Below are 15425 nucleotides of genomic sequence, written 5' to 3' on the forward strand. Positions count from 1 at the left end.
TGTCACCAGCAGGTGTGCTCTACTTTTTGCCACACAGACTCAATGAGTGAGCTCCCCCTGGGCCCTCCCCTCCCTCCCGCTGCACCCCCTCCTCTATTTTCCCTTCGCAGCCACATTTCTTAGTTTCCATCCTCACCTCTCATTATCTCCTCATGTCACTCCCATCAGCTGCTGTCTCCACCCCTTCCTTCATGGAAACTGCTCTTATTGGCATCACCAGTGACATCCCTGTTGCTAGACCCCTCAGATTCTCTATGTTCAGCCTCTCCTGTCATTTGGGACAAGGGCCATCCCTCTTCCACACTGGGCTCCCATGACATGGCCTCCACCTCAGGGGCCACTCCTGTTTCCCTGGCCAGCTCCACTCCCTCTGCTCCATCTCAGTCACAGGTTGCCCTGAACCCCATTCTTAGTGACAACCTTGGCCAGTCCCATGGCTTTAGAGCATCTCTATCCCCCGGACTTCAAATGTAGTCCTCTATCCCTGACCTCACCCCTGAACTCTGGACTCCTTTCCAACTGAGTTGATGTCTCCACATGGCTCTCTGATGGCCATTGGGCTTGGCTGTATGACTTGTTCTGGCCAGTGAAATGCAAGGGGAAGTGGCATCACTGTCCTCTCCTTTCCCTTTTCCGTGGTGACAGGCAATATTCCAAACAGAGGCTGTTCTGTCAGTGTGGGTTCCCGAGAGAGAAATGGCATGAGGCAGAGTCACAGCTGACCCACAGTAGACCTGCCACAGGGACAGGAAATGTTTGCTGTGTTAGGGAACCGAAGTTGCGGGGTCGGGGGTGGGGGGTGCTACCATAACGTAACCTAGCCTATCCTGACCACTTCTGTGTACCTCACAAGGTTGTAAAGTCTGGTAAGGTAATGGGGGAAGCTGTTCTTTAAATTGTACACATGGGGCGCCCGGGTGGCTCAGTCGGTTAAGTGTCCGACTTCAGCTCAGGTCGTGATCTCGCGGCCCTTGAGTTCGAGCCCCGTGTCGGGCTCTGTGCTGACAGCTCAGAGCCTGGAGCCTGCTTTGGATTCTGTGTCTCCCTCTCTCTCTCTGCCCCTCCCCGGCTCATGTTCTCTCTCTCAAAAATAAATTTAAAAATAAATAAATAAATAAATGTACGCAGGAAGACAGGCCCAGTACTGATTGTAGGGTGAGGGAGACCGGATATACCCCAATGACAGGAAAAGGGGCTTCACTGGAGATAATGTGGAGTTCACATTATCTGGCGTGAGCCGGATGTGAGCCGGATTCTAAGCCAGTCCCTTTGGTACTAAATTTACCCTTGAGAGTCCCTTAAATTGCCCATAAAATACAGAACACTGTGACCTCTGATGAAGTTCAACACAACCTGTTTTCCTCCAGCAGTCGAGCAATTGGCTTTTCTTTGCTTGAATACCGACAAAGTAATTGACTTAAGGACCCTTTGAGTAAGAAAGATCTGTGTCTGGGCGCCTGGGTGGCTCAGCTGGTTGTCTGTCTCGATGTCAGTTCTGGTCATGATCCCAGAGTCATGGGATTGAGCCCAGCACTGGGCTTTGCACTGAGCATGGAGCCTGCTTTAGATTTTCTCGCTCCCTCTGCCCCTCTCCCCCTCTCTCTCTAAGTTTATTTTATTTATTTATTTATTTATTTTTTAAGGACATGGTTTTTTTTTTTTTTTCAATATATGAAATTTATTGTCAAATTGGTTTCCTCTAAAAGTTTAAAAAGAAAAATGGAGCACCTGGGGTGGCTCATTTGGTTAAGCTCCCTCCCAACTTCAGTTCAGGTCATGATGTCGTGGTCTGTGGGTTCAAGCCCACAAGCTTCAGAGCCTGGAGCCTGCTTTGGATTCTGTGTCTCCCCCTCTGCCCCTTCCCCTGCTCGCCCTCAGTCTTTCTCTGTCTCTCAAAAATAAATGCTAAAAAAAAAATTTTTTTTAATTTAAAAAGAAAGAAAAATCTGCATCTTTAAACAGTGAAATCACACTCAGCGTGGTAAGATGTTTACCCAGTCTATTTTCTCTTCCTCCTAAGCCCACAACTAATCTCTATTTCCCAACCTCCCTTGCATAGAGATGTGGCTGCATGACTGAGTTGTAGCCAATGGAAAGTGAAGGGAAATAGACGTGCCAATTCCCTGGCTTCCCGTAAAAGCCATCCTCAGACAATCCTCCAGGCCCACCTCCCCCGCCTAGCTAACGCGAGGGTGGAATGTTCTTGGAAGTCCTGTGTTGAAAATGGCGGCTTCCCTGAGTCTCAGCTTCAGGAGAGCTGCTTCCCAGTCGGGAGCTCCTGATGAGGACTTAACAGGAGTCAGAAATCAACTTCTGTTGTGATTGAGCCACTGTGCGTCTTGAGGTTGTTACAGCGGTGAGGCTTACCGGAGGGAAGAACAGATTCACGGTGCCCGGGCCGTGCCCTCCCGGAGGCTTGAGCCCGTTGAGTGGAATGGGCAAATGGAATGTCTTGCATGGTGGTTATTCGTTTATTCTGAAAGCATATACTTGAAATCCAGAAAGTTCTTACTGCACATATGATGTCTTAGTCCATTCGGGCTGCAAGATACCACAGACTGGGGGCTTATAAACCACAGTCATGCATTTCTCACAGTTCTGGAGGCTGGAAGTCCAAGATCGAGGCACCACCGGCACGGTCAAGTTCTGGTGAGAATTCTCTTCCTGCTTCTTCCTGCCGGCACCTTTCACTTTGTCCTCACTTGGTGGAAGGGGCAAGAGAGCTCTCTGGGGCCTCTTTTGTGAGATCCCTAATCCCATTCATGAAGGCTCAAGACCTTATCACCTCCTAAGGGCCCCATCTCCAAACGCCATCACGTCAAGCATTAGGTTTCAACATGAATTTTAGGAGCATACAAACAGCCATGGTAACATATGGCTCCACCACGTTCCTTAAAATTTTTTTTTCTTAATGTTTTTATTTATTTTTGAGACAGAGAGAGACAGAGCATGAGCAGGGGAGGGGCAGAGAGAGAGGGAGACACAGCATCTGAAGCAGGCTCCAGGCTCCGAGCTGTCAGCACAGAGCCCGATGCGGGGCTCGAACTCACAGACTGCAAGATCATGACCTGAGCCGAATTTGGATGCTCAACCGACTGAGCCACCCAAGTGCTCCTCCACCACGTTCCTTAGATCAAATTCAGCCTAGACTTTCCCCGCTGGCCTCCTCCAGGCCACTCTGCTGGGCTCAGTCCAGCCACTGGACATGGGACCAAAGGCACAGGCTGACCTCCAGGCCCTACCAGGGGAGGGGACTCACGAGTCTTTGATGCTGGGGCCTCAGGGGTGTATTCTTCTGAGTGGAGACACTCACACTCCCCTGCCCACCTCTCCCTCTTTTTTAGGCCATGGTTTGCTGGGTTTATGTAAGTTAGAGACTCCTGGTGTCGCTGTAAATGGTTAGGGTCGAAGAGCCAAGGAGGCAGGGCCGGCGGTGGAGGGAGCCATCTTGAGTGCTGAAAGGATGCATCCCTCTGGAGGGGACAGCTGGTTCACGAGGGATGAAGGACAGTGGGCAGACAGATGGGAATCTGGGAGCAGGCCAGGCAGGGGGACCCCTGAAGCATTGGAATGGCAGCTGAGTAACGTATACTAGCTTCAAGTATAAATCTGTCCCTGCCTAGACAAGTGCCCTCCAAAAGAGGGCACAGGCGATTTGCCACAGCCTCATTTGTTTTGGTGGCAGGACCTGGTGAAACAAATAATGGAATTCTGTGCCACCATTAAGCAGACTGCCGACGTGGACGGCTGCGGGCGGTAAACGTTAAGGGTGCAGGCTCTGGAGCCAGGCCAAGCAAGATGGACGCCTCTGAGGGCCTCGACCTACTCCCTGGAAAATGGGCACAATAAAAGGCTTGTCGTGCTGTCTAGTACACAGGACAGCGTAGGCGTGGGGCGAAGTGAGGGAACAGACGCACACAAAAAGCACCTGGCACAAGGGTGGCTTGGGACAGTGGAACAGCACACCCGCAGGATGAGGTTTACGATACGGGGATGTGTGCGTGCAGACGTGGAGAATTTACCGAGACAGACATCTGAGCTCTGAGTAGCCCTGGTCACCTCTGGGGAGGAGAGGGGGCTTAAGGAGGCAGACTTGGTCACGATTTAGTATCTTTGCCGCGCGAATATTTTACCTATTATTTGGAAAGATTTCCTCGGTGGCTCCATGTGGCCCTCAGGACAAAACCCAAACGCCCTACGGGACTCCTTGGGCTGCCCCGCTGGCTTGAGGGCATCTCTTACCCGCCCCCCAGCCCCCAGCCCCCAGCGCTGAGTGTTCCAGGCACATCGATCTGTTTCCATTTCCCTTTCTGCAACTGCTCAGTGTGCTCTCTGGCCTCTCCAGGCTCCCAAAGTCTCAGCTGCGAGTCCACCCTCTCTGATACATTAACCCTTCCCACCCCAATCCCTGGCAGCGGTCTAGACACCCACCCGCTTCAGCCACACCTAAGCGCACCTAAGCGCTCCGGGACTTCTGGACTTCCTTCTCCTGTCCCCTCCTCCAAGGACCACCAGACCGACCCCCCCCCCCCCCCCCCCCCCCGCCACCGCTCACATGCTTGCCTGTGACCTCCAAGAGGGCTGACCTAATCCCCTGGGCCAAGCACAGGCGTTGAGGCTCAATACCCATCTGCTAAATTTCAGCTCTCCGGGACACGAAGGCCTCCTGGCCAAGCTATTATAAGGATGAAATGAGTGGCATCCGCAACCCCCCAGCACAGGATCTGGCATATGGTAGGCTCAATATAGCCTTAAAAAGCAAGCTGGTGCCAGACAGCAGAGAAAGCTCAAATGGCAGGGGTAGGTAGCTATTAGGGACAGATGCCCAGAACAATGTCTACTACAGCAGGTGCCCAGAACTGTTTACGAAGGAACAGTGATTCTCAACATTATGGGGAAGAATCGGTCACCTGCAGTGTATTAAACTTGCGGACCTCTGGGCCCATCCCTAGAGATTCCAACTCCAAAGGTCTGGCACAAGGTCCGAGCAGCTGAATTTTAAAGAAATAATCCACAGGTGATCCAAAGACTGCACTCTCGAGAAACCAACTGATCTGTTCGTGAATATTTATTAAGTGGCTATGATATGCCAGGTTCAGGTTAACCTTCATTGTGGGGACAGAAGAAGAACAAGAAAAGTCTGTGCCCTCAGGGAGTTTACATTCTGGTGGGGATAGAAAATATGAGGTATACAAATAAATGGAGACAGCCAGTGACGAGGTCATCAAGAAACTAGGCAGAGACAGGGTACGAGCTTGGGTGGCAGGGAGGGCCTCTGTCTGAGGTCACTGTGGAACGACAGGACAGAGCCAGACAGTAAGCAACTAGGGGAAAGCATCCAGATGAATCTTCTTTTTCCCCAAGCTCCCCTCAACCCAGGCCTTGGTCCAACTGTATCTCAAAGGAAACCAAATCCTGGAGGGTGACGTCCCCCTCCCCCTTTATTACAGAGGTTTTCAGAGCTGGGATAGACCAGACACAGGAGGCTGGGATGGGAAAGGATCTACTCGGCTCCTTCTCTCTTGGCCGTGGGACCGCAGGCTTCCTCTGGCCAGGGGCACAGGCCTGACCCCCTGCCTGTCGAGAAACCTGGCCCCTACCCCATCTCCCTCATTCAGGTGTCTCTGAAGCCTCAGGCCAAGCCAGACCCCAGAGCTGAGCCAGCAGGTGCGACAATGCCCGGTCCTCAGACAGGTCTCTTGGTGCCCTAGGAGCACTGCCCGTATGGGCGGGGCCTCCTGAGCATCCTTCCTGATTTGAAGTCCAGGTCCTGGGGAATCCTACTGGTGGGACTGGTCCTCAGGATTTCAGAGAACACGGCATCACCAAAGAGGCCGACGCCCTTCCCAGCAGGCCGGACAACACATTAGGAAGACGTGAGCCTGGGACCTCACGGGAGTGAGAGGGGGAGCCGCGTGGCACAGCGAGACTCCCAGGGCAGGTGGGCAGCCAGGGGCTGGAGGTTCCGGGGTCACTTCTTCCTGGCACGGTCCGCGGCGTCCAGGGCAGCCATGTTGCGGGCGGCTGTGATCAGGTGGACGACACTGATGAGAGACTTGAGCACCGCGATAGGGGCGGTGACCCAGAGGCCCACTCGGAAAAGACCCACAGAGCCAACTGCAGAAGGGAGCACGGGGGGGATACAAAGAAAATGGGAGGCAGGTGAGGGAGAGGCCTGGGAGCTGGTGGCCTTCAGGCCTTCGTCACCCCGGGGCAGGCCAGGCCCCCCTCCCACGCTCCTGCCCAGCCCCTCGCCTCCTACCTAAAGGTCCCTCGGAGAAATTGAACAGGTAGAGGAGACAGTAGAAGAGCTCGTTTCCAGCACACAGGGTAAACAGAGCGGGCTGCACAAACAGCAGATCGGCTGCTTCAGCAAGGGTAGTGCCGCCCCTCCCCCTGCGAAGGGAGGGGGGACCAGAACCCTCTGCGGATGGGTAGCCGGGAAGAACCAGACCCGGGAAATGGGTGTGCAGGGTGGGGCAAGGGTGAGAGGAAAGAGCAATCTCAGCTCTCTCTTTATTGCTTCTCTCTTGAAACATCCTTTCAGACACGACCTCCGCTTCCAGAATAAAGCCCACACTTGACGGCCTAAGACTCCTTGCGCACTGGCTCCACAGGCCAATCTGGCTTCGCTCTCTCCTTCCCTCCCGAGGAAGGTTCCCCCTCTCTGGATGCACCTGCCCCTCTCTGGGTGCACCGGGCCTCCAGCCCACCTGCTGCCTGCACAAGTCCTCCTCACCAATCCTGCCCTCCCCTTCGTGCCTCAGCTTACAGGCCTCCCCTGCCCCCTCCGGAGAAAACTCTGGGTTGGTTCCTCCCTCCGACCCCTAAGGTAGGACTAGGGCTGGGCCCCCGCAGGAGCTGAGGGAGCTGGGGGAATAAGGGAGGGGCAGGAAATGCTCACCCTGGAGGTGTAGTAGATGCGAAGCACGGGATTTCCAGACAGGTCGATCATCTTGTGACTCTCACTGCCTCGGACCACAGAACTTGGGGAGAAAGCAAGGGGAATCCATGAGCACTCCTGACCACTAACGCCCATCTAATCCTCCTATCCACCCTCACGACGTAGGTGCTGGGATCGTCCCTGCCCTACAGAGGAAGTGGGGCACAGCTGAGGACCACGGTCTTGCCTGAAGCCACACAATTACCTCGTTGGCAATTACCTAGCAGAGTCAGGATTCGAAGGCTGTTTCAAAAGCCCCCAGCTGTTATCTATTTGGAATTCTGGGACCATCCGGTCTGAAGAGTTTTAGGGATTGCTTAATTCAACTGTGAACAGGACCAAGACCTGACCGACAGAGGATTTGCCCAGGGTCCTTCAACAAAGGAGAGCTGAAAGGGAGACCTCCCAGGAAGCCGGAAGCCGTCCCAAACACCCTCCCAGACAGCCTCCCCCCCTCCCCACTCTAGTTTCTTCTTCAGCTGGCCGGCACCCCCAGAATCACAGACCTGTGGAGGTGCAGCCAGTGGCTGGCCACATCCAAGCTCATGCTGAGCTGGAAGAGAAGGGTGGCCCGTGGGTACAGCAGGGCCAGGTTGACCAGCAGACACATGGTGGAGCAGCGGTCCGTCAGCATGTCCAGCATGGCCCCAAACCGGGTCCCTGAAAAACGGGGGCTGTTAGGTGGGAAGGGGCCATCAGGGGCAGGGACCAGGTTTGCTGTGTCTTTCTGATGCAGAGTCTAAAAGAAGCCTGAAAATGTCACCACCTACTTGCCTGGGGAGGAAAACAGGCTGCTGCTATCTGTGCGGTGTGAGGTCAGTGGACAAGGGTCACCATGCAGGAAATGCAGAGACACAGGAGCGAGTAGCAGGGCCTGAGAAGGCTAGGTCTACAGCTCATCAATCCCAGAATCAATGGTCCGGGACTCAAGACAAGCAGACTTAAAGTCTTAGGGAAAGTCTTGCTGGTGGGTTTGGAGAATAGAATAAAAAAAATCAACCCTCCAGAAACCATCCGTCTTCCTTCTCCATTCTCCCTCTAAACATGCCTTCTGGAATCCCTATTCCTTGTGCCTGGCACACAGGAGACCCCCCAGCAAACACCTGTCGAGTGGATTTTTATTCAGAGAGACCTTCAGCACTGCCACTGCCACCTCGTCTTGCTTACCCCACACCCTATCAGTGAGTTCTTCTTCAGAGCCCGCTAAAATCCCTTCGGTTACAAAACCAGGCCATTCTGTTCTGCCTTCTAGAGATGGGAATGACGGAGCCCTCTGGTTCCGAGTACCCGCCCGCCCTAAGGTCTCAGGAAGCAGGAAAAGGGGACCGAGGGTTGTCGGGCCCCAAGGCTGGTTGGGAGGAAGGTGTCAGTCACCTTGATTAAGGGCCCGAGCAGCGTGTCCATCGAAAGCGTCCAGAAGTCCGCTGAGCAAGTAGAAGGAGGAGGCCGTGAGGGGGCAACAGGGCATGAAGTAGAAAGAAACGATGGCAAAGACAATCCGGGCATAACCTTGGGATGGACGGGGGCAGAGAGGGTGGAATCAGAGACCCCGCCCGAGGCCCCTCACCCTCCCGTTCGGCCCGGAGCCGCGGGCAGCACTCACCGATGAGGTTAGGCACAAACAGGAAGATATTTTCGCCTGGCATCGCGGCGACCCCCTTGCAGCCCCGGGCCCGATCTGGAGGTGGCAACTGAGTCCCAGCCCCGCCGCGCGGCCTCCCCCTCCGGCCCGGCGCACCGGCAGCGCCAAGAGCGCGCAGCTCCCCGCTGTCCCCGCCCGGCCCCAGGTGTTAGAGCTCGCAGCCCGCCGGAGCACCGGCCGGCCCAGATGTGCGTCGGGCGCCGGGGCGCGCACACGCCGCCCTCCCCGGGGGGGGCAGGCCCTCGCGCCTCCAGCGGCCGCCCTCGCCACCCCAGCTGAGCCCCACCGGGCAAAATTGGAAGAAAAAAGAAAAAAGAAATAAAAAGCTTAAAAATGGCTGCGGCCCCTTTAAGACCTGCCCGCTTCCTCTTCCCTTTCCTCCCTCCGCCCCTTTCCATCGGCGCGTACCAAAACGCAGAGGGAGGAGGGGGCAAGGAACCCATGACGCCGAGGAGGGAACCGAGAAGGAGAGGTCAAAAGAAAAGGAGGCCCAGAGGAACTGCTTCCACTCTTCCCTCTCCGGAGGGTATAGCTTCCTGGAGACGAAGACACGGAGAAAATATTCCGCCCTCCTAGACCTACGCGTCCCTGAGATACAAGGTTATTTAGTACAGCCCACATGGTTTCTTCCCCGCCCCTGTCTCGCCCTTGCTCTCGCAGGCTCCAGGGAGCGAGAGAATGGCTAGAGAGGTTGGAAGGCGGCCGAGGGCGGGGTTGTTTCTTGCGTGCCCCTAGTGGTAGGAGGACTGGGTCCCAGGCACTACCTGTGATCTTCCAAAGTTTTTCAGACTTCTGGTGCTGGGCCCAGCATCCCCAAGGAGGGACCCAGAAGGAGGTGGAGTGGAGACCAGAGGAGCGAACGCGACATGCTGGGAAAATGCTCCCCGTCCCCGGCCCCCGCCTTTGGTTCTAGAATCCCTAATATCCTGGCAACCGGGCTGCAGAACGTCCGCAGACACCAAGGGTTTTATAGCGACGGTAGCCGCACCACCCCGGTCCCCCCCTCTTTCCAACCTTCCTCCCCAGCGCCTACTCCCCGTCCCCTGAGACCTAAATAGGAGCTCCTTAGCCCTCTCCGTTTACCTCTTCCCGAGACTTCAACTCCTGCCAGGTCGGGGCCGGCAAGCCAGCTGCCTTGATTTGGGAAGGGCCTTAGGTGGGAGGAAGGAGAGTGTCCCTGGGAGAAGTGGGGGTGGGGAGAGGATTGTTGTGAGCGTCCCTATTCCACTCCCTCCCCCCAGGAAGATTTAAGGCAAGGATTTCCCCCACCCAGGGAGAGAACTGAGACAGCAGGATGGTTCACCTAAAGGCCTTATTTAAATCTGGCCCCGAGGAATGGTGGTGGGATGGGTCTGGGGGAAGTGGGCTGGTTTCTCAGCCTAACACAGGCTCCACCTGTTCCCAGGAGGATGGCGTCCACACCTACCAGGAATGAGGAGGAAAAGGGCAGCAGGATGTCCCAAGCTGCAACCTCCTTGGGTGGAGGTCCAGTGAGCATGGGAGTGAGATGGAGTGGAGAGCTCCTAGGCCAGGGGTTAGAGTCTCCAGCCTTGAGAGGCTAGCTTCAACCCTGAGCCCATAGCCCCCAGCACTAGGCCTTCAGGTCCTCAAAGAAACAACCCCCCCCCCAAAAAAAAAAAAAAAAAAAACAACGCCCCCCTACTTCCAGGGCCGCCTTTGTCAAATCTCAAGACTCAGCCCTCCAGTACCAGACTCCTTAGACCCAGAGCCCCAGCCTGGGAGCCCCCAGACCCAGGACTCCCATGTGGGGACTCCTAGGCTGAGTCTCTCTGATTTCCCCTTTTGCAGGTTTCATTATCCCGTTCTGAGGAATTCCTGACCCAGATCAGCACAGAACTTACTGATGAGGCCTTGTTTACCGCTGGCTACGGCACGAACCCTGTGCCCACCAAGGAAAAACAGACCCAAGACCGAGGGACTCAGATATCCAAACACGGTGACCCCACCTCCAGGACCACTGTGTCCAGAGACCCCACCATACCCCTAGTTCCAATCCCTGACCCCTCCCAACCACAGCTGAGCTCTCCAGCAATCTCACGTCTCACAGCCCTCCCTGGGACTGCTTAGTGCTTCCCCCGCACAACTCACCCAGTACCCACTCCCCACTGCTGGCCAGGAATCACCTCAGCCCCTTCCTCTCTAGCCACATCTCTTTCTGGCTAGAGGGGTAGGAAATTCTCTGACTGGGGCTTCTACTTCTAGTGTTCTTCAAGACCCGAGGCACCGACACCCGGTGAGTAAATCTTCAATGGAGATGCCCTTTGTCCTGGGAAAAGGATAAGGAGCCTGGAGGGGAGAGAGGGAGGGTTTGACAACATCCTAGTGGGGCAGGGGGATTTTTAAACCGGGAAGTCCGATTCTCTTCTGGTCTGATCCTCAAATTCAGACTTCTCAGCCCTCCCCTTTCCGTCCGCCATCTCTAGTTCTGACAGAAACCGTACCCGCACCAAGACCCACCTCCTGCCATCCCCTCGTGACAAGGTTTGTACCGAGTCCATGAATGACAACGCCATTCAGTATTAACCGAACGAACGTGTGGAGTTCACAGGCTATGCGAGTCCCCGTTTCAGGAGTTTGGGACCCAGAAACAAACGATACGGTCTCTGCCCCTGAAGAGTTCACGGTGTCGTGTGGGACCGGTCAAGTAGATGGTCAGTTACAGCATAATATGTATAAGAGCCCTGTAATAGATGTGTAATAGAAGTGGAAACAGTGAGAAGAGCCCTTATCCCAGCTGCAGTTGGAACAGCAAGGAAAGGAATCATGGGACTTCCTGGAGGGGGTGACACCGAAAGAAAGAATCTTCTAGGGGAAAAAAAAAAATGGATTGGTCAGTGTATTCCAAGTGGTAGGGCTTGCTTGGGCGAAGACACAAAGGCGAGTCTCACTAGATGCTTAGGGCAGGGGAGAGGGTGGGACCAGAGGCAGTTTAACCGCGGGAGGACTCAGGCAGGGTAGCCAGGGACTACTCAGAGACCTTATGTGTGCTTATTAAGATCAGAAGTCACTGAAGAGATTTGAGCAAGAGAAGCTGCAATTTTAGATCAGTCACTCTGGTGGTCAGTGGGGAGAACGACCTGGAAAGGGAAGACCTGAGGTGGAGGCCAGTTAGGAATTGTGCCGAGAGACTGAGTCGGTGATGATTAGGTCTCGAATTGTCACAGTGATAGTGTCGATGAGAAGAGGAGCAGATATGAGAAATAAAGACCAGGAAGACTGAGTTTGGTAATTGATTAGAAATGATAGGGGAACAAATAAAAGAGGGAATCAGATGACCCCTCCCTCCCCCCAGGTTTCTGACTTAGGTAACAAGTCTGATGACCTCATGCTTCTGCTCCAAACTCCACACTAGTTCCCCGTTTCGGAGTAAAAGCCATAGCCCATCATAGCTTATAAGGCCCTACATGATCTCTCTCCTTCCCCTTGTTTGCCCCTGTTCCAGTCATGCCAGCCTTCTCACTCTTCTTGGAGTATGGCAGCCATGCTCCCGCCTTTGGACAGATCCCACTCCGTGTGGAAACGTAGTGTAGATAGTGGGAAATACGGCTTCAAAACTCACTGGAGACATCTGGGCTGGCGACAGAAGTTGGATTTCGGAGGGAGTTGGCAGTTGAAGGATGTGTGGTTGCCCCCAGAGGTGGGGGTTATGCAGAGTAAGAAAAAAGAGGACCCTGAGGGCAGAGTCCTGAAGAGTGTCTCCATGTAAGGAGTTGGTGGAGGAGGAGACGGGGGTCATGAAAAGGAACTGACAGCAAATATTTATTGAGTGTCTTGTTCGTGCCCGGTCCACCAGGTCTGAGGGATAGTCATTTCTCCAGGGCTGCTGCTTCAAATGTTCATGACCAAGACCAGAAGCACAAGAGAGCTGAGAACAATCCACTGTTCTTATCCTCAGGGAGCTGGCTTCCTAGTGCCTTTGGGACACTTGAGGTCTCCCAATTGGGCTTTGGTGTTAGAAGCAGCTTGAAGTAGCAGAAAAACCCTGGGTTAATCTGGTGTCAACCTAATAGTTAGCTTAGATAGGAAGCAAGTTGCTTTCTTCCTCCCCATGTGTCAAATGGGAGCCTTGGACAAGATGCTCTGTAAGGGCCCTACCTGCCCGTACAGTGGTTTCCTGCTTCTTCCCAAATGGCACTTGATTGAGAATTTCATCCTGAGCCAATACCCTCTCATCCCCCTGGGCAGCACCCCATGGTCCCAACGGATTTTTTCCTTCCTCAAGAAAGAACGTGGAAGCCTACAGACCTTTGAATTGCCCCTTGAAATATAGGTCATTGTAGGTGATCGAAATGTTGAGTGGGGGGATGGGTGAGTGGATGGAGAGGGTAGGCAAATGGATGAATGGATAAATGGTTAGGTAAATTCACTGAATGTTCATTGGACACTTTCTATGTGCCAGCAGTGCCATAGAGGCTGGAGGCTAGAAGTGAGCAAGATAGAGTCCCTGCTTTTGAGAAGTTTAAATGGGGGTGGAGTGATTAGGTGGAAGAGAGGTGAGTGAGTAGATGGATGAATGAGGGATAGGTGGATGGGCAGACAGATGAGCAGAAAGATTGATGAAGAATGATGGGTTGATATGTGGATAAATACGTGGATGGATGGATGGATGGATGGATGGTGGGTGGGTGGATGGATGGATGGTGGATGGATGGATGCATGGATGGTGGGTGGGTGGATGGATGGATGGTGGATGGATGGATGGATGGTGGATGGATGGATGGATGGATGGTGGGTGGATGGATGGATGGTGGATGGATGGATGGATGGATGGTGGATGGATGGATGGATGGTGGGTGGGTGGGTGGGTGGATGGATGGTGGATGGATGGATGGATGGATGGTGGGTGGGTGGATGGATGGATGAGTGGGTAAATAGGGAATAGTGGATGCATAAATAGGTGAGTGGGGTACATGGGTTAGATGGATAGGTGAAGGATAGAAGGATAAGAAGACATGAGCCTTGGGTCCAAAGAATCAGAAGGATTCTTAACATCTGAAGGATGACCCCAACCCTCTTCGGTGCTGCTCTTGGCCTCTCAAGTCCTCCCCTGTTCTGTCCTTCTAGAACGTGCATCAGAGCTCCTCTTTCACGAGTCATTAACACTTCACTTTGCTGGGACTTCTGGTCATGAGCAACATACCCCTGGAAGCTTCCTAGGTGTTCAGGAACCATCACACACCTCTCCCCCTCAACTGGCAAGAACATCACCAGAAATCAAAGGCTTTAATAAAAAGACAGAGGTCCTTCCCTCCTCCCAACCCAGGTCATGCTCTGGAGTGACTTCTCTGGGGTGGGGATATGAGAGGGTGGCCCTATCTCCCTTCCTTCCTTCCTTCCTTCCTTCCTTCCTTCCTTCCTTCCTTCCTTCCTTCCTTTGTCTCCTCCCCCCTCCTCCTGCTCCTTTTTTTGTTTTGCCAGATGTGTGGGCATATTGGTGGACAGGAATATTCCGTATTATTGGAATGGCTTTAATATAGGCAGTTAACAAACTGTTCAATCAGTCAACCTGTTGGCAGAGATGAGTTCATGGATCCAAACCCAGCCTCCTAGCCAAACTCTCCAACAGCTTAAGGTCTAGGCCTCTGGCATCTGAGAAGATACACCCTTGCTTCTGGCATCTGAGGAGCTTCTCTGCCACTAATGGCAGTGCTGAGGCCTCCCCTCCAAGCTCTGGGGCCTCATGCCTGGGGGAACAGGTCACACCCATTATAGCCAGCTTTGTAGAGTTTGCATTTAAATCTGGGAGGGGGGGGTTGGGGTGCGCCTGGGTGGCTCAGTTGGTTCCGCATCTGACTCTTGGTTTCAGCTCAGGTCATGGTCTCACGGTTTCATGAGATCGAGCCCTATGTCAGGCTCTGCACTGCCAGCGTGGAGTCTGCTTGCGATTCTCTCTCTCTCTCTCTCTCTCTCTCTCTCTCTCTCTGCCCCTCTCCCACTCGTGCTGTCTCTGTATCTCTAAATAAAATAAAATTAAATAAATAAATAAATAAATAAATAGAAACTTAAACAAAATAAATCTGGTCCGGCCACTTATTGGAGCCTCATGAGGAAGTCCATTCATATCTCTGAGCCTCAGTTTTCTTGTGAGAAAAATGGGAATAGTTGTCCCTGTCTCACAGGGTCCTCGTAGGGGTTAAAAACATAATGCATAGAAAGTGCTTAGCATAATGCCTGGCACAGAATAAACGCCCAGAAATGCAGGCTGTTATTACTAGTAAGATCAGCTTGCATCATGTTCTCCTAAATTCAACCTCCTTTTGAGTATTTCAGTGTCCTTTCGAGTGTCCTAAGAGTGTTTATATTTAAATATAAAAATCTGAATTAAGTGAAATTCAATTAATTCGGAGATTCTTTAGACAAATGGGCTACAAATTCCTTATAATGTTCAAAAGTGGATATGCCGGAAAAGGAAGCCCACAGGGTAAAAAACAAGCTCATTCTTTGTGAAATGCTACAAATTTGACCCTTCCTTAGTAGATGTGTAAGAGCAGATGAGGGGACAAAAGAATGGTATACTTGGATGGATACAAAAGTTCTCAAAAGGAGCTTGCATTTTAGGTACACTGGTTATGAAACAAATGGAAAGCTGTTTGCCTCCTGCCTACTGTCCGCCATCTCCTGACTAGGTGCTTCTATACGAGCCTAGAAGCACCAAGCCCTGGAGGAGAGACAGCTGAGGCCCAGAGGGGGCTCAGCTTCCACAGAGGGTGAGACGAAAGCCACGCTTTTTGACCCCTAGCCAGCCCCCCTTGACATTGCCCTGTGCCCAGTCTTGGAATGCCATCTTTTTTCCAAATTGTTCCCCTTTCCCCAGGCCTC

The 15425-nt window shown here is 53.3% G+C and overlaps 2 protein-coding genes across 7 annotated transcripts; one reads left to right on the forward strand and one right to left on the reverse strand.

Annotated features, from left to right (window-relative positions):
* Positions 1-5050: 5050 nt before the first annotated feature.
* CDIPT (CDP-diacylglycerol--inositol 3-phosphatidyltransferase) lies at positions 5051-9430 on the reverse strand. 2 transcript variants are annotated; one of them, XM_042972001.1, is made up of 6 exons: positions 9350-9430; positions 8318-8452; positions 7450-7603; positions 6905-6986; positions 6263-6344; positions 5051-6117 (listed from the first exon to the last, which is right to left on the reverse strand). In XM_042972001.1, the coding sequence occupies exons 2-6, from the start codon at positions 8409-8411 to the stop codon at positions 5972-5974; spliced, it is 558 nt and encodes a 185-aa protein (XP_042827935.1). In that variant the 5' UTR covers positions 8412-8452; positions 9350-9430; the 3' UTR covers positions 5051-5971. The 2 variants fall into 2 exon arrangements, with proteins under 2 accessions (XP_042827935.1, XP_042827934.1); XM_042972000.1 differs by lacking the exon at positions 9350-9430 and adding an exon at positions 8547-8947.
* Positions 9431-9518: 88 nt separating this feature from the next.
* Positions 9519-13868, forward strand: LOC122234676 (putative protein T-ENOL). Of its 5 annotated transcripts, none has more exons than XM_042972004.1 (6): positions 9519-9563; positions 9991-10087; positions 10395-10542; positions 10809-10839; positions 11030-11087; positions 13671-13868. In XM_042972004.1, exons 2-6 carry the CDS (start codon positions 9995-9997, stop codon positions 13704-13706), a joined length of 366 nt encoding a protein of 121 aa, XP_042827938.1. In that variant the 5' UTR covers positions 9519-9563; positions 9991-9994; the 3' UTR covers positions 13707-13868. The 5 variants fall into 5 exon arrangements, 3 of the variants coding, with proteins under 3 accessions (XP_042827938.1, XP_042827937.1, XP_042827936.1); XM_042972003.1 differs by lacking the exon at positions 9519-9563 and adding an exon at positions 9570-9741; XM_042972002.1 differs by lacking the exon at positions 9519-9563 and adding an exon at positions 9570-9696.
* The last annotated feature ends 1557 nt before the right edge of the window (positions 13869-15425 follow it).

Source organism: Panthera tigris, chromosome E3 (assembly GCF_018350195.1).
Source record: "Panthera tigris isolate Pti1 chromosome E3, P.tigris_Pti1_mat1.1, whole genome shotgun sequence".
NCBI classification, from domain to species: domain Eukaryota; kingdom Metazoa; phylum Chordata; class Mammalia; order Carnivora; family Felidae; genus Panthera; species Panthera tigris.